This window comes from Pongo abelii, chromosome 5 (genome assembly GCF_028885655.2).
Source record: "Pongo abelii isolate AG06213 chromosome 5, NHGRI_mPonAbe1-v2.0_pri, whole genome shotgun sequence".
Taxonomy (NCBI): Eukaryota; Metazoa; Chordata; class Mammalia; order Primates; family Hominidae; genus Pongo; species Pongo abelii.
In genome coordinates this window covers 154,172,224-154,193,741 of record NC_071990.2, presented here as the reverse complement: position 1 = coordinate 154,193,741, position 21,518 = coordinate 154,172,224, and the positions used below count along the sequence as shown (strand labels likewise).

The following is a 21,518-nucleotide window of genomic DNA, read 5'->3' as shown; positions in this document are numbered from 1 at the left end:
TACCTTGGAATACATCTAACTAAAGAGGTGAAAGATCTTTAGCAGAAGAACCATAAAACACTGCTGAAAGAAATCATAGATGATACAAACAAATGGAAAAGCATCCCATGCTTATGGATGAGAAGAATCAATATTGTTAAAATAGCCATACTGCCCAAAGCAATCTACAGATTCAACGCTGTTCCTGTCAAACTACCAACATCATTTTTATCTCTTTATACCACTAATTAAAGCCTACCCAAACCCTACCTCTTTTCCTTTCTATATTAGTTCCTCTTGTTACATAACAAAGTGCCACAAACCTTGAAGTTTAAAGCAACAATCGTTTATTATCTCCAAATGTTTGCATGTCAGGAGTCCACGCAAAGCTTAGCTGCATTATTTGTTCAGGGTCTTACAAGGCTATAACTAAGGCATCAGCTGGATTTCATTCTTATCTGGAGGCTCAGCTATGGAAGAATCCACTTTTGGGGCTCTGTCACAATGTTAGCAGAATTCATTCCCTGTGACTGTTTGACAAGGGCCTGGTGTCTTACTGGCTGTTCACTGAGATTGCACTTCACTCCTGAAGGGAGCCTCTAGTTCCTTGCCATTGACCCTCTCCAAAGGAACTTCACAGCCTGGCTAGTTGCTTCTTCTAGGCCAGCAGGAGAATCTCTCACTTCAGTCAGCTAAGCTGGAGTATCATAAAGTAACATGATCACAAGTGTGGCGTCTCATCACCTTTGTTATATCCTGTTGGCTAGACACAAGTCACAGGTTCTACCCACATTCTGCCAACACAAAAATGGGGAATCCATGTGGTGGGAATTTTTGGTGGTCACTCCAGGGTGTAGTCACCATATTCCCATCTGGGTGAAGTTCCTTTAGTGCTTCATGTATACGGCTCTATCTTATTGCATTACTGTGTAACCCTCTACTATTCATAGCCCTTGCTTGTCCATTTCCACCTCTAGATATTTTATAGCAGGGACCTTGCCCTATTCAGCCCCCTGTATTCCTTTGCACTTAGCATAAAATTCAGCACTTAGTGGTCTTGGTGAATTTTTATTTTTAACAGCGTTGTTGAAGTATAAGTCATCTGTGAATTTTAAGTAAGTGGATGAAGGTAAACATAGGGCTAACATACGGCAAATTTTAAAGCATTTGCAGATAATTTTTTAAAGGAATAGTCTATATGATTATATAGATTGACTTTTGTTGACTTTTCCCTTCAAGACAATAATTGGTAAAATGAATGAGAAAATGATTTCACGATTCCTTCCAGATTTGTGTAACTAGGACTTTTTCTCGTAGAACTTCATGAAATATTACATTATTTAACCAGATTTATTTTTCCTTCTAGATGAGCAAGAGATAGTACAAAAACGAACTTTCACAAAATGGATCAACTCTCATCTGGCCAAGGTAAAGGAAACTACCCAGCATTACAGGTTTACTTAGGTTGAGCCAGTAAATCGTTAAATGTCCAGTATAACAAAATGCTTCTGTCCCTGTTGTCACTATTGCGAATCAATGATACTGTAATCTTATTGGTTGGTCTAGCTGTTGCCTAAGAGTGGAATTTGCTAACATTGCTTCTGGGAAGAAATGAACATATAGCTAGAGTCAGGAGCTGTTACTTCATGTCAATTCTGTGAATCTTGAGAAACTATTTCATCCAATTATTTTTTCTAATACTAATGTGTGTGTCATATCAAAAGGAGAATTTGTGCTGGATTTTCGTTTGTGTGTATTTGTTCCTGTTTGGAACACAAAGAAGCTATAAGTGATCTATGCTAAGCAAAAGATTTTATCTAAAGAGATTATGATAGTATCTGTGCTCTCATCTCTGGTGCTTTGATTTAAAAAAGTAACCATGGTAATAGGACATGAAAAGACTAAAATCATTCTAGTATTATCCACTCTGTCATTCAGTGATATTAGGTGACTATATGTCTATATATTATAATGTCTTTGAACATAAATACTAACATAAAATAAATCTTAATCTTGATACAGTATAATAAAATTAATCTCTTGTACTGCTGATGAAAAGATAAGCAAGCCAAGAGACATCATATTTGTAAAAATAAATTCAGATGATGGGACAATTGTGTCTGAATTCAGTTAGAGGATTTGCTGATAATTTTTAAAGGAGTAGTCTATATGATTATATAGTTGAAGTTAAGTTGACTCTCCCTTCAAGACAATAATTGGTTAAATGAATTAGATGATAAAACAATTTTATCTTCAAATTTTTTATTCTCACTTTTGCTGAGAGTGGTGCCTGTAGTATGTAAAGCACAACCCTATAGGCAGGTTTTGATCAGGCGCTTCCCCAAAGCCATTTTGATAGCGCAGAAGCAAACAAAGCATGACAGTTGATTTTAGTCCCATTCTACAGATTCATTGCTTACTTTGTGTCTGTGCTAGCCTTTGAAGACAGGAAAAAATTAGTAAAACACTTTCCCAGGCCCCGAGAAGCTCACAATCCAGCCATGAAAGAAGCCTAGAGCGACCTGTCTAGATATAGGATAAACCAGGGTCGTCTTTCCTATGCTCTCTTCCCCACAGCCACTTGATGAGAAGGGAATTTGGCCCAGTAGTTGCCCCACAATCTGCTCTGTAAAAAGGCAGTGGATACATCGGATTGATGGCTTTGGGGCTTATTTTTTAAAGCCTCAGTTGGTCCCATCTGGCCGCTATTTGTACTATGGAATTGTCATCGATTGGGGAAAAGGTTTTTTTTTTTTTTTTTTTCAAAATGAAGAGTTATTATTTTTTCATAGTGTACAGAGGTTACGTAATTGAAAATAATATTAATAATGAAACTTTTAGAAAGTGTAAAGAAAGTAAAAGTAATCTTAAATCACATAATCCAGATACAGTCATCATTAAGATATTGGACAACACTTTTCTACACACAGTTTCATATAAGTGGTTTTATAGGATATTGTTCTGGAGCCTCTATTTCACCCAACACATCAATCCATGACAATAGATAGAACTATGTAATTATTGTAATGAATAAATAAACTTTGTCATGTTTATCTGTGATGAGTTAGCCAGTTGCCTGTGGAGGGTTATTTAGGTGGTTTTCAGTTGTTTCATATTATATAAAATACTACAGTGAAAGTCCTGGGTATACGTTGTTTGAACACTTGTATGATATTTTCTTCTTAGGATAAATTTCTAGAAGTAGGTAGTCAACAGCTATGCACAATTATGATTTTAATATATTCTAAGATCTTCTAAGAATCCCCATTTCCTTGCGCTATTAAAACACCCTTCAAAGTTTTTAACAGTTAGAGGTTGGAACTCAACCCTGGAATAATGGCAGTGATGAGCCTGTCTCCCCTTTCATATTTGATGTTTCCTTGCATGGTAATCCAGGTATACATAGCTCTGTGCTTTTGAATGTTTTCAGATAAACTGACAACCAAACCATTTATGAGTTAAATTTACCATTTCCAAATATAGCTTTAATAATAGGTAGTGGCAGGTTTAAGAGCTGGGATGTTTAGTTGAGAAGAAAGGAAGTTGATCCTTCTCTCCTAAAGTTCTTCAATCTTGGGAGCATTGGGAGCTGTTCAGAAGATGCTTAGGCAATCAGGCAGGAGAAAGAAATAAAGGGTATTCAATTAGGAAAAGAGGAAGTCAAATTGTTCCTGTTTGCAGATGACATGATTGTATATCTAGGGGCACTTTTTAATAGGAATTTTTATTTTTGTGCTTGACTGCTTTGCTCAGTTGAAAATTAATATACTTTTGACTTTTAATTAAATAAAAAGTCTTTTACTGATGGCATATTATTCTAGTGTAACATTTCTTTATAAATATTATGACAGCAATAAGAAGAGATAGTATGCAAATAAGATTGCAATCTGTTTTTTAAAATATGCTTTTATTATTTTTTCTTTTTTACATTTGTTAATTATTATAAGTAAAAATATGCTTTTCTTAAAACAAAAATCTTATTATAAGTAAGAAAAAAACCTAAGAATTTTCTGTGTTTGTGTTTTTATTCTATTTTTACTACACAAATGTTAGATCATTGAAACTTATGGGTATAATTATCTGTTCTTTTTTGAAGTTTGTTATCAAATTGAAGTCTTAATGCTTCTCCAATTATGTAAAACATTGCAGATCACAAATTGTTGATATAACATTAACAATTGGCGGATTGTTGTTATTTCATATACCTGATAATTTCTTTCAGGGATGGGGCTCTATTGTTAGACATTGAACCTATAATTTTCTCACTTTTCAAGAAGAAACCAGTATCTTTCTATTCTGTTAGCTCTGTTAATGAAAGAAGGTGGAGTATTTTATTAAATTAGCCCAATATTGATTTTTAGTGATGGTTTTTCAAAGTCAGGTTTCTGATTCGCATCTAGGTTATCAGCACTTATTGAGAAAACATGTTCCTAAATTCTTACCACGTGCCAATTACAGTGCCTTAGCAACTTTATCTCTTATGTATTTAACCCTCACACAAGAAAATGCATTATTTTTATTATTTTGTAGATTATGAACCAGAAGCTTAGAGTTAATTAATAAGCTCATAGTCACATAGCAAGTAAAGGACAAAAACAGATTTCAATCCTATGACTCCTAAGCATGGACACTGTCAGTCACCCCGGGATGCTTTAATGAAATACGATAGACCAGATGGCTTAAACAGCAAACATTTGTTTCTCACACTTCTAGAGGCTGGAAGTCCAGGATCAAGGTGCCAGCAGATTCAGTTCTTCGTGAGGGCTGTCTTCCTGGGTTGCAGATGGATGGCTGCCTTCTCTCTGTGTCTTCTTCTTCTTCCTATAAGGACACCGACAAATCTTATTGTGGGGAGCCCAACCTCATGACCTCATCTAAACCTAATTACCTCCCAAAGATCCCACCTCCAAAGACCATTGCACTGAGGGTTAAAGTTTCAACATATAAATTTTGTGGGGAAAACAAACGTTCAGTCCTTAGCAGGGACTAATCATTGTGTTATCGTCCCATGCTTCATTTGTTTATTTAGTAATTCATTCAGTAAGTATTTATTAAACACCTGTTATGTGCTAGGGATTGTGGATACAGTGATGAACAAAGGCAGACACAGACTGTGCCATCATGGTACTGATCATTTAGCAGAGGAGACAATCACAATGAAGTGTGTGTGATGAGTTTATGACAGGACATGCAGGGTGACAAGTGAACACATGACAAGCACAGCCAGCCACACAGGTAATCCGAAGAAGGGCATCAAGAGAGTTTCAGAGGAGGAAACATTTAAGCTGGGCCTGAGAAAGGTCCTGGGGTTGGGTAGGTAAAGGAACGAATGCTTTCAAAAGTGGAGGGTTAGAAAGCATGGTACGGGAAAGGGAAGGAAAGCAGTTCAGAATACCTGAAAGTGTAGATTCCAGGTGTAATAGTCCATCCTCATGCTGCTATAGGAACATACCTGAGACTGGGTGATTTATAAAGGAAAAAGGTTGAATTGACTCACAGTTCCACAGGGCCGAGGAGGCCTCAGGAAACTTGCAATCATGGCAGAAGCAGAAGCAAACATGTCCTTCTTCACATGGTGGCAGGAAGGAGAAGTGCCAAGCCAAAGGGGAAAAGCCCCTTATAAAACCATCAGATCTCGTGAGAACTCACTCACTATCGCAAGAACAGCATGAGGGTAACCTCCCTCATGATTCAGTTACCTTCCACCGGGTCCCTCCTGTGAGGATTATGGGAACTACAATTCAAGACGAGATTTGGGTGGGGACACAGCGAAACCGTATCACCAAGAATGGGGTGGCAACAGAGAAAACTGAGAATTGGTCAAAGGCCAGTCATTAAATAGTTTGGACATTTTGTTAGGGGCAGTGGAGGACATGAAAGAATCTTAGGCAGGAGAATAAAATGATCATTCTGACCCTGAACATCTCTCTCTCTCTCCTGAATTAGAGCAGGAACAAGAAAGATTGAAGATGGAGTGAACTTGCAGTAAGTCAGATGAGAGGTGAGGGCAGCTTGGACTAAAGTAGTGGTGGAGAAATGGAGAAAAGTGGTAGACTGAAGAGATGTTTAGGAGTGGACTTGATACAACTGAGTAATTAATTGGAATCTTGGAGGGCAAGGAATAAAGAATGACTTCTAGATTTCTGGCTTGAGCAAATGATTAAGATTGTTCACAGATGTAGGGAATACAAGAGGCTTGGGGGGGAAAGCTAGGAAATTCAGTTTAGAAGGAGAAATTAGTTGGTAAAGGTGAACCCATTCGATTTGGCAGTTTGGAAGTCATTGGCCACCATTGGGAGTGGCCATGTTATAGTAGAAACTAGACTCTAGCTAGCTGATGAGTAAATGAGAGGTAAGGATGTTAGTACACTTAATATATATTACATGTTCATGAGATAGAGTATTAGCTGGTGCAGAACATTGGATTTGGTAAAAGCTGTTTTAATAAACGGTGGTTGTGAGCCTGTATCTGTATAGAAGGGAATGATCAAGAGCTTGTAGAGAGGGAGAGGCTAAAAAAGAAGGCAATGAATGGGATTCTGAAGGAACAAGGCTCCCGAGGAGGCAGAATGAGAGAAGAAATCAAGAGCAGAGGTGGAGGGTGTAGGTTTGTTCCAGAGCAGAGATATCTCCCCTTCTCTGAGACTAGCACTGGGAATAGGAAAGTGGGTATGGCTGTGCCTAACTTTGGGATAGGCAGAGAGATGAAGACAGAGGTGACATGGACTTGAATTTGAAGGAATTCTCACCTAATGACCACAGATGTCTTAGGCCTAACAGCGTAGGCCTTGCATTTTAGGCAAAGAAATTATGTTACAATGAATATATTTAAAATTCGACAGTTAAAAATGGTTCTTTCACATTTTAAAATTTATCTTAAAAAATTCCTACATTTTATATAAAATTCATAGACTGTTGTAGTTATTTAGTACTTCAGCCACCCAAAGGGAACAATCTTTAAAAACCCTTTGTAAAAAGTTAGATGTTTAAAATTAGGCGTGTATAAGCAATCTTAATATTTATATTGATTATTTTCTATTATCAAATGCTTGCAGTTTCATATTTTCTGTCATCAAATAGAATGGAATATTCTGTTTTTATTTAAACACCCTTGATTCAATCTTATGACATTTGACTGTGAAATAAATAGATTGCTTGTCACTAAGCCCTTTGAGGAAAAATAGGTCTCAAATAGCCATGTTTTAGTGTTTCTATAAATGGAGCTTCTTTTCAATATAGAATGAGCAGTCCTTTATCCTTCTGTCAGCCTTAAATTTATGGAGCCATCAACAAAAGGCACTGAACATTTTAAATACTGTCTTTGGGATGAAGTCAGGCATGATATGAGCATCTTCTCACTTTTCAGAAAAACTGCAGAAAAAAAAATTTATAAAACATTATTTAGGTTCCCTATTATTTGCTGAGATTGCCATAACAAAGTACCACATACTGGGTGGCTTAAAATGAGAAATTTGTTATCTCAGAGTTCTGGAGGCTCGAAGGCCAGGCTCCTTCTAGCCTGCATTATTTCAATGCAGGGTAGCTGCATTATTTCAATCTCTGCCTCTGTGCATGTCTGTGTCCAAATGTCCCCACTGTATGAGGACACTAGTCATATTGGATTAGGACCCATGCTAATGACCTCATTTTAACTTGATTACCTCTCTAAAGACTCTATTTCCAAATAAGGCCACATTCTGCAGCATTTTGGGGGGTTAAGATTTCAGCATATCTCTGATGAGTAGGCACAATTCAGCCTATAACAGATTCCATTAAGAGCACATTTTGTTTTAATACCAAGTTAGATGCATACAGTCTTTTAAAAGGAACATTTTGGATTTTCTATGTTTTTTCTAAAAAAAAAAATCCATGCTAATCATGAATTTAAATGACATCTTTATAGTCATAAAATATCACTTCAGTCGTGGCTTTCATCTTCTTTAGTTGTCTTTCCACCAGCAGTGCTGAAAGATAACATGGTAACATGTTCCGAATAGAATTTTACTCCCATCTGTTTCCTTGTACACATTTTGGTGAGACTATTAATGAGTTCAGACAGGAAGACAAAGGGGCAAAGAGGAAAAGGTAAATGCAATAATTTACCCCCCCAAATAATTTTTTAGTTGTTTTTCTCAAGCTACGATAAGTAGGTGAGATGATGGATATGTTCATTAGCTTGATTTAATCATTTCACAATGTATGCACATACCAAGAGATCATCTTATATAACAAATATATACAATTTTTATTTGTCAATTATATCTTAATAAAGCCAGGGAAAAAATAAACCCACTTTAATTTGTTAACCCTAAACATTCTAATGAATTAGTTATTTCCAAATATGTAATTAAAACATTACAAAGGAAAATCCCCATTTCAAAATGAATAGTATATTTGTTAATTTATTTATAGAACATATTAGTTTATGAATAACAAAGATCTAGATCTCACAAAGTTTATGCAGATTAATAAACATTTTGCTAATATTAATATTTGTCAAAGTTCCTTCTTTAGAAATATATTATTTTATTTATTTATTTATTTATTCATTCATTCATTCATTCATTCATTTATTTTTTTGAGATGGAGTCTTGCTCTGTCACCCAGGCTGGAGTGCAATGGCATGGCTTGGACCGCTGCAACCTCCTTCTCCCGAGTTCAAGTGATTCTCCTGCCTCAGCCTCCTCAGTAGCTGGGATTATAGGTGCCCACCACCATGCCCAGCTAGTTTTTGTATTTTTAGTTGAGATGAGATTTTACCATGTTGGCCAGGCTGGTCCTGAACTCCTGACCTCAAATAATTCACCCACCTCAGCCTCCCAAAATGCTGGGATTACAGGCGTAAGCAGAAATATATTTTATTTATCATACATTTAGTCAATAAATATTTTAAAATGCTGTTTAATAAGCTAGGGAATATTCTAGGTGCTGAAAATGTAGCAGTGACCAAAACAGAAAAAAAAACCCGTCTCATTATGAAGCTTATATCCTAATGGGGGAGATGGACAGTGAAGAAGATCAAGAAGCTCTTCTGCTGAACGTAGACTGAAGAGAAGCAAGGGCAGAAGGAGGGAGATAAGTTAGAGGTTACTGAAGCTATCTGGTCAAGGTACTGGTGACTTGGACCAAGATAGTAGCAGTGGAGTGATGAGAGGTGGTTGGATACCGGAAGAATTTTGAAAGTGAAGCCAACAAGATTTGTTGATGAATCAGATATTGAGTGTGAGCAAAAGAGACGAGTCGAGGGTAACCCCAACTTGTACCAAATAAATAACTTGGAGAATATGCTTCTTTTATACTATATAGTAAAACAAACTTCATTACATCTGAAAATTGTTAAGAGCTGAGTTTTCCAAGCAGATTTAAAGCTGAGCTGGAGGGCAGTTATTGCCTTTGGAATATTTATTCGGAATTGAATTAAATAATCGAGGAAGTGGAAAGGATTATGCTATCTGTCACAGGAAACAAAAAAGAATGGGAACGACCTTCCCACCTTTGCCAAGCAGAAGTGAAAAATGATCACAATAGTGCTGTTGTAAAGGCAGTGAAAGAGAAGCAGATTACACATACAATTTTTAAATTACTACACCTTGTTTCTGAAGATATTGGAAACATTCAATTAGATTTTCTGAATAAAATGACAAAACCTGTTGGACATTAATTTTATTTGACTACTGTCAGTGGTTATAATCATGATTTACCTGATCTGGTCCAAGGATGCGTTGGCATTTTGATACATATACTGTGGAGGGTTCTTTGCCAACCTTTGGGGAGGTCACTTGCTCCATATCTGCTGGTTAACCTCTCTTCCTTCCCACTTCTCTATATTACTGTTGTTTAACTTGCTGCTCCCACCCAGAAGATAATCATCAGAGCATACAAAAACTCCAGACTGGTCCTGGGATGGGAATTTTTCTACATATACAATTTCTTAGCTTGTGAAATAATTCCTACCTGAAACTTATATAAACCAGAAGTAGTGGTTTATCTGGTTCTAGAAATTATGTGTCGTTCTGTGCACAGAGGTTTCAAGGGTGCACAGAATGCACACGGAGAGTCAACCCTTGCCTTGAGACCTCCCTACATGCTCTGCAGAAGAAAATTTTGTGACTATCTCAGGTCATGACTCTTCATCCTGTTCAGCAACCCTGACTGTGCTCAATAGTGTGTGTGCCTCAACTGAAGTAAATACTTAACTGTGGCATGCGCTATTCTTCTAAGCATTTTCTGGTTCAGTTTTATTTGTATCACTAGGTACCTAGCAATCACAAATATTAAGCCATAGGATACGTGTTTAGTATTTTAAAGTAAAATATTGTAGCTTTTTTTGATGATAAAATGTTTTGAGAGCTCTTTTCTCAAAAGGAAAAACCATTTACTAGAAGACTAAAAGTGATTATGGATGATGGCAAATGAGGACCTAGATGGTCCTGGTGTGAGACAGGTGATTTTATCATTTTCTTTGTTAAATACTTAATTATTAATAGTGAAAATCTACTTTATAGCTGCATGATATTGGTCAATAGGGATTCTAAGATTGTAGAAGATTTGTAGAAATTTGTACCTCATACAGTGATGATATGCTAGTAATGTTTCAAAGTAGGTTTCTATTCTTCCACAAAGCAGCCACTATGGAAAACAATATGTCAGTTTTTCAAAAAATAAGATAAAAATAGAATTCCACTTCTGGGTATATATCTACAAAAATTGAAAGCAGGGTCTTCAGGAGATATCAGTACACTCATACTCATAGTAGCATTAATCACAATAGCCAGAAAATGGAAACAATGCAGATGCCCATTGATTGATGGATGAATGGATGCAAAATACGTGGTATATTCATACAATGGAATACAATTCAGCCTTTAAAAAGGATGGAATTCTGGCACCTGCTACAATATGGATAAACCTTGAGGACATTATAATAAGTGAAATAAGCCAGTCACAAAATGACAGATACTGTGTGATTCTACTTATAAGAGGTATCCAGAGTAGTCAAAATCATTCAAAAGAAAATAGAATGGTAGAATGGTAGGGGCTGAAGGGCAGAGGGAATGGCTAGTTGTTGTTTAATGGGTACAGAGTTTCAATTTCACAAAATGAAAATGGTGGAGATCAGTTGCACAACAATGTGGAAATATTTAACACTACTGAACTGTATGCTTAAGATGATTAATGTGGCAAATTTTATATTATGTGTATTTTAGCACATTTAAAAATTAAAAAGTTAAACTACATTCAAAAGGGACGTGTCTCAATCCCCAGTAGATGCCTGAAGCCACAGATGGTACTGAACCTGATCACTGTCCACTAGAACACATTTCTGTTCATGTCCTCTACCCACCAATGTAACACCTTTTCCATCTTAACTCAGCACTTATCATTTACTCTGGCCGTAACTTTTGTTGAGGTGTGACAGCCAATTTTCCTTTTTCACAGTTTCACAAATAAAAGATTTATTCTTACCATGGATCTTAGCAATCTCAGATTTTTTTTTTCATTTTCTTATTGAGAACTTTCCTCTTTTCACTTAAAGGAAGCACTTTACAGCATCTGGTCGGCATATCCAAATTGACAGCATCACTACACTTGCACTTTGTGGTCATTATTAAGTAAAATAAGGATGACTTGAACACAGGCACTGTGATACCGCAGCAGTTGATCTGATAACCTAGACAACTATGAAGTGACAAGCAGGTGGGTCAGGTTGAGTAGACAGCATGAATACCCTGGGCAAAGGGATGATTCATGTCCCAGGCAGGGACAGCTTAAGATTTCATCACACGGCGGGGCGCGGTGGCTCACGCCTGTAATCCCAGCACTTTGGGAGGCTGAGGCGGGTGGATCACGAGGTCAGGAGATCGAGACCATCCTGGCTAACACGGTGAAACCCCGTGTCTACTAAAAATACAAAAAAAATTAGCCGGGTGTGGTGGTGGGTGCCTGTAGTCCCAGCTACTTGGGAGGCTGAGGCAGGACAATGGCGTGAACCAAGGAGGCGGAGGTTGCAGTGAGCTGAGATTGCACCACTGCACTACAGACTGGGCCACAGAGTGAGACTCCATCTCAAAAAAAAAAAAAAAAAAAAAAAAAGGAAGATTTCATCACACTATGTAGAACAGTGTGCAATTTAAAACTTATGAATTGTTTCTTTCTGGAATTTTTTGTTTAACATTTTCAGACTACAGTTGACCCTAGGTAATTGAAACTACACATCAAGGGGGACTGTTTTAGTAAAAAAAAAAAAAAACATACAATTAGGTTCTTCTGAAGATATGCACTTCTGTTTTATAGAACAAATTTACTTTTGATCACTTATGTGAGTGGGAGTGGGGAGACACTGATATTTAAATTGTTACACTCAGAATAGTGTTTACACACTAAGAAATTAGACACATGTCAGTTGTGCCTCATTTTGTTGCAAGTAAATAAAATTAATTTTAGATGGTTTAACCAAGAAGAAAGAGCTGTTGAAAGGCTACTAGTTGTCTCAAAGTATGAGAAGGAAAAGCCAACTGGGCAAGACAGACTTAACTCAGCAGGCCTGCGGTGCTCCGATGCTGTGTTCCAAAGACGGGCCTGTCTTTAAGAATAGACCTTGGCTGGCTTCTGGGAGATAATCTGAGCCCTTGGAATATTCTGCCCCAATAGTGTGGTTTTCTGTGCCTGAGAGCTTGAGCCACACTATATTTATAGTGAACATCAGTTTTTGTTTGTCCTCGGGCCTTGGCCATGCTGTACCACCTTGATAGATATTTTTATGTTAACAATGTGATTTGGGGTAACTTTTTTTTTGCTGGGGTTGAGGGTGTGGGAGAGAGCTGGAGCTGAGTAGCTGAGGTCAGTCACATGGATATTGCTTGTCTATGTCATAGACCCCCCAATAAAACCCTGGACACTAAGACTTGGGGGAACTTCCCTGGTTGGAAACACTTCACATGGGTTGTCACATGTCATTGCTGGGAAAAATAAGTACATCCTCATGTGACTCCACTGGGAAGGGAGAGGTCATTCACCTCTGAAAGCCTGTGCATAGTTTCTCCTGGACTTCACTGCATGTATCTTTTTGCTTTGCTGATTATAATCTGTATCTTTTTGCTGTCATAAGCTGTAACCATGAGTTCAGCAGCACTTCTGAGTTCTGAGTCCTAGTGAATCATCAAGCCTCAAAGTGTTCTCGGGAACCCCCAACACACTGACTAACCCAGTTGTGAGAAAGACAGTCAGAATGGCTCTTGGGACCTCAGCAGCATGACCTGATGACACTAGTCCCTAGGTCACTGCCATGGGACAATGTGATCCCAGACATCTTCTGGACCCAAGCAGAGAATATGATGGGCCCAGCTCAGGTCACTCACATACAGTATGAAATGAAAATTTAAGAAGTTCTCACATTTAAGTATTATATATGAAATAAAAAATGTTCATGCATAAAGGAATTATGACAAAATAGTCCTTCTATAGACTACATACAATATGTAAATTCCAATATTTAGTAGGTATATCTATGACTTAGATATTACTCAAATTTAGTGGGTGTTTAATAAGGATGAAAGGAGAAAGATAACAAAATAGGAAGAGAAGAAAAAATGAATAAAATATTGTTAAACATCTAAATGTGCTGAGTGCTATTGGTGGACTCCTACCTGCTATCTTGTTTAATATTCACAGCCACTACCTATGGGAGCACCACCCTGTCTTTAAAAGCAAGGAATCTGAATCTCAGAGACACTAAGTGACTCGGATTAGAGCCCAGGATTTTATACTTTGAGTCACTTTGTTAAACAGGAAGCTTAGTATAAAAATGATGGTATTAACATTAATTTTTCCTGAATAATACACAAATCCATAAATGTAATTCATATTTATTATCAATAGAAAAAGTACTGACTGATCAGCTGAAGTGCCTGCTACTCCACTAAAAACACTAACTTTATTAACTTCTAAATGTGGATTTAAGAAAGACTAAAAACGTAATAATAGAAGCATCATATGTACTAACATATCTAACATATACTGGCATGGACGCAAGCCAGCTCAAGTCACATCTTTATTTTCCATTAAGCAAGATCCGATAAATTATCTGCATCTCTAACTCTCCCTTTTGACCTTCAGCACTTACCAAAGACTTACCAAGTCACCATATTGGTGGTATAAATATTTGTACATGTGACAGGAGAAATATTTTAGCTGAAAGGTTTTCTATTAAAATATTGTTCCAAAACTTAAATGTGAGGTAGTCATCATAGTAAAGGTCCCCGTAACTGATTGTTTGGTATATATAAACAATACCTTATACAAACTGGATGGCAAAACTTGTCCAGTAATTACTAATTTTTTTTATTCTGGTGTAATAAAGTCTCTTTATTGGTTTCACACAATATTTACATTCATTCATTCAGTCAGTCAGTCAGTCAGCCAGCAAGCCAGCCAGCAAGCCAGCAATAGATATGAAGTGCCTGCCCCATGTTTGACAAAGTTTAGGAGAGGTCGCTTACCTGGATTTAAGAATCATGTATAAGCAGAAAAAAATTTGTAAAGAACAAAGGACTCAGGATTGAGTGGTGAATGGCCACAGTTAGGAGGAAGAGAGGAGAAAGAAAGAGAAAGGCCTGTGAACTAGGCAGTCTGGTCACAGAGTTTTGGGTAGGAACAGATCAGGGAGAGAATGGTATTGGCAATGTCCCATGCAGAGGGGCCAGTAGGCTGCTGAGCTGTTCAGCTGTCGCTGCTGATCGGAAGGCCAATTCCAGGAGCCTTGTGGAGGGAACAGCTGGAGGGAAAAGGAAAGCACCTGCAACATGAATAGCAATAGAGGAGGGAAAGAAGAGAGGCAGAAGTGAGGTGAGAGGACATGTTCCTCAAAGTGGCAGACACCTGTGTATTTTTAAAATCGAAACAGATGAAGACCTGCATTTTATTATTTTTGGGCGTAAAATTTCTTGAAATCTTTATTATTTCATGAGAATTCCCTGCTTTCCTTACTTTTTGCATATTTATAACAATGCATGAAAAATTTTATTTGCATTTGCTCACTGAATGTATCAAACATTTATGAACTTCTTCCTCATTGTTTTGCTTGATTTAAATAATTTGGGTATAAGTGGTTACTTTGAATGATAAATAGACTGCATTTTTAATTACCGTATATGGCTAATACAATAATTTTGATTCTTATTGCACCTAATAGTTTTCTTTGTAATGGCTTCTTTTATTCTGATGAATTCTATTTATATGCTTAGAATATAAAGTCACTATTACATTTTTGCTATGTAAGTAAGAAGCAGCATGAATGGTGGAATTTGAAAGAGAATGATCAAAAATGAAAACTCTGTTATTTTTGAACATATATTTCACAGCATGAGAACAAAATGTATTCAGCTGTTCATTTTATAATAAATGAGAGAAAAACACATTTTAACTTAGAATTGTACTATTCAGACATTATAATTCATGCAGTTGTAAGAGAAATATAAATGCTCTACATCAGTTGGTAGAGAAAAAAAGTCACATTTCAACCAAACATTTGGTGTTAAATCTCTTACATACAACACATTAGTTTTTAAAGAAAGAAAGACCATTGAAAGTCAGGAATTGAGCATTAGGCCTTTAACAAGATTCAGTAAGAATCAGAAAACTATAAAGTTTGAATTCAGATGCTAAATGGAAAACAAATTCTGATTCTGTGATAAATCAGTGAACACCTCCCCTCTATTGACCATCAACATTGGCATAATGTCTTCTTTACTTTCTCCTGAGCCAAGATAGACCCTAATTCAATGTTTGATGAATTCCCGTATATTGAGTATTTTAATAACCTTCATAAAAAAATAAAAGATGATCCATGAATTAAATGTGGCCTTTGGCTTATTTTTCCAGCAGCAGTGATAGATTTGCACTGATTGGTCTGTACTTTTGTGCTTATGATCTTTTGGGTTCAATGCCACACTGAAAGGTTTGCTAGATTCACCAGGCTGTAGAACACAACATAGCAGCTAACTAACCCACAGGAAGATTGAACCTGCAACCTTACCTATGCCAACAGTGCTCCTCTAGCAGGTTACTGAGCTAATGTGGTTGCTGTGGTGAGAATGTCCTATGGAAGGGCTGCACCTTGTTAAGCCCCAGTAACGTGGCTTGCACAGAGTGAAGCTGAGGTTGGTCCATGCAGCTCTTGCTCTGCTTTTACATCCTGCTATAATCTCTCTCTTATCTTTTAGGTTGATAGTACCCTCTTTTCCTTCCCTTATCCCACACCATCCTGCCCTTGTCAAAAGTCACTTTCTAGAAAGAAACTGGTACATACATTAAGGCTCAAGCATTAAATCTTCTGAGGTTTTTGAATATCGAGTTTTATCTCCACTGGATTGTTTTTCTTCACACAGTTATTGAAAGGCAATTGGCAACTCAATCCAAAATAAAGAATTAAAGTATATAGAAGCCTCTCCTACAAATTTCACCACCATAAGTAACAAAGGTGAGAGAGAGAAAGAGAGAAACAGAGAGGGAAGAGATATTTTCTGCACTTACTCCTCTTTGCTTTTACAGCGGAAACCTCCAATGGTGGTGGATGATCTTTTTGAAGACATGAAAGATGGTGTAAAACTGCTTGCCCTTCTGGAGGTCCTGTCTGGGCAGAAACTGGTAAGAATTTTTTCTTGTGATCATACTTGTCAAATTGTTTCCATTTGGAATTTGGGGACTATGGAGTTGAGAGTGCATATGTGCTGCCCATCTAAAAGAAAGTTATTTGTTGTGGTTGGCAATATACTGGAAACACTGGTCTTCTGGCACTTCTACTTCTAGGTGCAAGGAATGTTTTTCCCTTCTTGTTCCTGCAAACCCCTAGTGCATTTAAAACATTATGTTTATAATAACAACCTTACAATTAAGAGTAAAGAACTTCATCGGTAACTTAACATGATTAACCATTGTATCTATATGGTATACAAGAAGATTAGTTGCAAATGACCATCTCCCTCACTTTAAGTGTTTGTCTTCCATTTAGAAAGAAATGTTGGTCCATATCTGTGTGTTTATATAGTTGTTTATTGAAAATTAAGCAGGAAACCAGTGTGGCATTTTTCATATTCTTGTTGACATCATCCATCATCCATCATTTGTAGCAAGAACAGCCTGTTCAGAGTTGTTTTTATGTGCTATGGAACCAGCAGAGTGAAAAACAACATTAACAGTGAGCTAGAAAGTACATTTTCTACATTGTCAAATAATAAATTATCTCTTCTTGCTTATCTCTTTTTCATTTCAGAGTAGTAGAGCATTAAGTAGTTTGTAAACATAAATTATTTATAAATAATGTTTACCATAATTTGGAAAAAGGAATTCAGGAAATAATTTTCAAGATGTTGGATAACACACTAGACACAGAGTCCAAAATTGACAGTCCCTTTTTTCTTTATCACTTGTATCTTGGCAATAATGACACAATCATTATTACTTGGATAACTGAGTTTTTAAAAGAGGATTTTTACCTCTTTAAAATTAATTTCCATTCATTTTGTACAGGGAGCCCTCAAACAGCTTTTGTAAGAGTTGTTTGTTGAAAAACATAAACTGGTAATAATATTGCATCAGTCATTTATGTAACTGGATTCCCAGGTAGCAGATGCTTCTGGCACCCCATGTCTCATCTCAGCCACATCAGTGGTAGACATTCCCATGTACTCTGACAGCTTCTTTCTTCAAGCACTCATAGTGTCTGTCTGGCTTTCTGCCTCAGGGCTTTTCTTAAAGGCACAAGTTGCACAGAGCAGCTTTGAAGTGTTGGGGAGTTAGTGGTACCAAGGGACCCTCAACCAATGGATATGGGAGTCTATGAATAAATGCTCCACCCTAAAATTCTTAGGGTAATTCTGAGACAGGTGATTCTGAGGCATATTTTACACATGTCTTATATAGTTCCCATAGAGTCACCAGTGGGATTGAGTTCCAGTTGCCAATAGCAGTAACCCTCAATAGCACATCCTTTGTTAGCTTTTCCTCCTTCCCCATCTCGCACTCCACACATCCTCATTCTTGCCACCTGGTATCACCTCACTAGTAAGCTACATGCACCCAAGTGCTTGTCTCAAGCTCTGCTTTGGAAGGAATCAAGTTAGACATATATGAACAGGCAATTTGGAATATATATAGGCATATGCATTAGCTAAAGATACTAGATAAGCATTAGGATGTGGGAGTCATTAGATTGAAATACATACTCCCTTGATTACCTGATATAACTGGCCATTTAGATATATCCTCCTGAATTAAGCTATTTTCTTGAAGGTTAAAGGAATCTTTATATGAATATTCATGTGGGTATTCAAAAAGTTTTTGTGTCATTCTAAGTGTCATTATAATTCTGCTGTTATACTTGACAGTACAATACAGTGTACAGAAATCTTGATGGGCATTTAACTGCCAGGCTAAATTATTCTAGAAAAAAAGCATATATTTTTGACATGACAATCCTACTACTGGTTTAAGTGCCCTACTCATTCAGATATAGTTAGAATTATGGGATCTTAAAGCTAGCAGGGATTTCAGAAAAAAATCTTAGCTTTCTCATTCAACAGATAGGGAAACTGGTACATAGAACGGCAGTTTCTGATTTAACCTTTATTATTTATTTATATTGAATTCTTCAAGAGTCTGAATTAGGTAAAATAAAATCATTCTGAAATCATAAATATGCTGTGACAAAGGTTATTTAAATTTTGTACATGTTTGTATTATTGTTCAGGACCACACTAAGATGAAGCGCATCATTGAAAGGTTTGATCATCCTAGGCATTCTTTTAGAGCTTTTCAAAGGGACAATATGGGCAAGAGTGTTTCCCTTAGGAGTGTTAATATTGTTCAGGAATGTAATTATGCGATAGAACCTTACCGAGAACCCTATACTTAATGTCGCAGTTCACATAGGTCAGGATTCTGGATCTGATTATGATCATCTGATAAATGTGGACAAATGGCTTAGCATCCTTTCTATTGCCAGCATCTTTGGGTAAGAGTGGAATTTCAATATCCTAGTACCCTTTAATAGCCTATTGTGACTCCCTTGTCTATGATTTTATTTAAGGTATTAGGGAGTTATAAAAAGTTAAAATTCTTATTCTTGGATTTTTCTACATCCCTTGAATATTATTTGTGAAACATTTATTCTTTGAATGGAACAGTAATTACATAGCTGCAATTGCACATAAACATAGGAAAACTAAATTTAACATTGCACTTAAGAGTTTTTTTAAGAATGTGAGGAATTACTACTGAAACATTAGAAACAATAGAAGCAATATGAGTAGAGATTAAGGGCTGCAGAGAAACTTCTTTCTTATCTATGTTGTTAACCTTCTGAAGAGTATTTTTGCAAAAGACTCTTGAACACTTTGCCTTTCAAGAGAAGGGTAATAATCCATTTAGAAATAAATGATGGATGCTTAGAAAATCTTGAGTGTCAAACTTCCCTGCATGTTCACCAGGTGACCCTGTTAGTCATTGATCATATATTTAGAGTAGAACTCAATTCTCCAGTGGTATTTGTCATTGTTTAATAATCATTCAACTAACATTTCTGGAGTCCCTATTATGGATAAGGCACTATCTTATGCCCTCTAAGAAAAACACAGATGAATGAGATATAGTCAGTGCCCTCAAAGAGATTATAGCCTAATAGGGATAATAATTATATTATAATAGGTTAAGTTGTGTGAAAATAGATGCAAATATATGGTGGAACAATACAATAAATGTTTGTATCTTTCTCACTTAGCCAGGATACATCTGAAGAAGAAAAACAGGGAGAAAGTATTTGCCCTACTAGATATCAGACCTTACAATGAAGCTATATCACTTTGGACAGTGTGGTCTTGGTACAGAGATGAGCATATTGACAAATACCATAGAGTCCAGAAACAAGCCAGGGCGTGAATAGAACTTTAGTATATGTCAAAGGTGGATGTCAGATATGGGTGTGCAGAGTGGGAAACTGTTCAATAAGTGGAACAGCTCAAAAGGAACCTTACAAGCCAGAAGGGATTGGGGTCCTATCTTTAGCCTCCTGAAACAGAATAATTGTCAACCCAGAATTTTGTATCCAGCAAAACTAAATTTCATAAATGAAGGAGAAATTGTCTTCTCAGACAAAGAAATGCTGAGATAATTTGTCACTACCAGACCAGCCTTACAAGAAATGCTAAAAGGAGTTCTAAACCTTGAAACAGAAGGTGGATATGCACATCTTGAAAGCATAAAACTCACAAGGTCTATAAAACAATAACATAAATAATAAAATATCTAGGTTACAATCAACATGATGACTGGACCACAACCTCTCGTCTCAATATTAACATTGAACATAAATGGTCTAAATGCTCCACTTAAAAAATACAGATTGGCAGAATGGATAACAAAATGACAAACCAAAATATTTGGTTTCTTCAAGAGACTCACCTAACACATAAAGAATTTTATAAACTCCAGATAAATGAGTAGAAAAAATATTCCATGCAAATGGAAACCAAAAGTGAACAGGAGTAGCTATTCTTACATCAGATAAAACAGATTTTAAAGAAACAATGTAAAAAATGACAGAGAAGGTCATTAGGTAATGATAAAAGGACAAATTCAACAAGAAGATATTACAATTCTAAATATATATGTGTATAACTCTGGAGCTTCCAGATTCATAAAACAGTTACTATTAGACCTAAGAAATTAGATGGACAGCCACAGAATAATTGTGGGGGACTTCAACACTTCACTGACAGCACTAGACAGATCCTTGAGGTAGAAAGTCAAAAAAGAAACAGTGGTTTTAAACTACACTCAGAACAAATGGACCTAACAGGTATTTATAGAACACTTGAGCAAAGAACTGCAGAATATACATTCTTCTCATTAACACATGGAATATTCTCCAGGATAGACCATATGATAAGTCACAAAGCAAGTCTTAATAAATTTTAAAAAGTCAAAATTATATCAAGTATCATCTCAGACCACAGTGAAATAAAACTAGAAATCAACTTCAAAAGGAACCCCAAAACTATACAAACACATGAAAATTAAGCAGTATGCTCCTGAATGATTTTTGGATTAACAATGAATCCAAGATGGAAATTTAAAAATTATTTGAAATGAATGGTAATAGTGACAGAAGTTATCAAAACCTCTAGGATACAGCAAAAGCAGTACTAAGAGGAAAGTTTATAGTGCTAAATTCCTACATCAAAAAGTCTGAAAAACCACAAATTGACAACCTAACATCATACCTCAAGGAACTAGAGAAACCAAAACAAATCAAATTCAAAGCTAGTAGGAGAAAAGAAATAACAAAGATCAGTGCTGAACTAAATGAAATGGAAACAAACTAACAGAAAATACAAAAGACCAATAAAACAAAAACTTTGGTCTTTAAAAAGATAATAGACCATTTGCTAGAATGACCAAGAAGAGAGAAGACTCAAATGAGCTCAATTAGAAATGATAATGGAGACATTACAACCAACACCACAGAAATACAAAAGATAACTCAA

At 36.4% G+C, this 21,518-nt stretch overlaps 1 protein-coding gene across 5 annotated transcripts in view; it reads left to right on the top strand.

The window, feature by feature from the left end:
- The window catches only part of SYNE1 (spectrin repeat containing nuclear envelope protein 1), a 512,392-nt gene that overhangs the window by 86,461 nt on the left and 404,413 nt on the right, over positions 1 to 21,518 (top strand). For all 5 annotated transcript variants that reach the window (XM_054558331.2, XM_054558330.2, XM_054558328.2 and 2 more), the window contains exons 2-3: positions 1,346 to 1,407; positions 16,528 to 16,623. In XM_054558331.2, the coding sequence (XP_054414306.2) occupies positions 1,346 to 1,407; positions 16,528 to 16,623 (158 nt within the window). The remainder of the gene's footprint in view (positions 1 to 1,345; positions 1,408 to 16,527; positions 16,624 to 21,518) is intronic.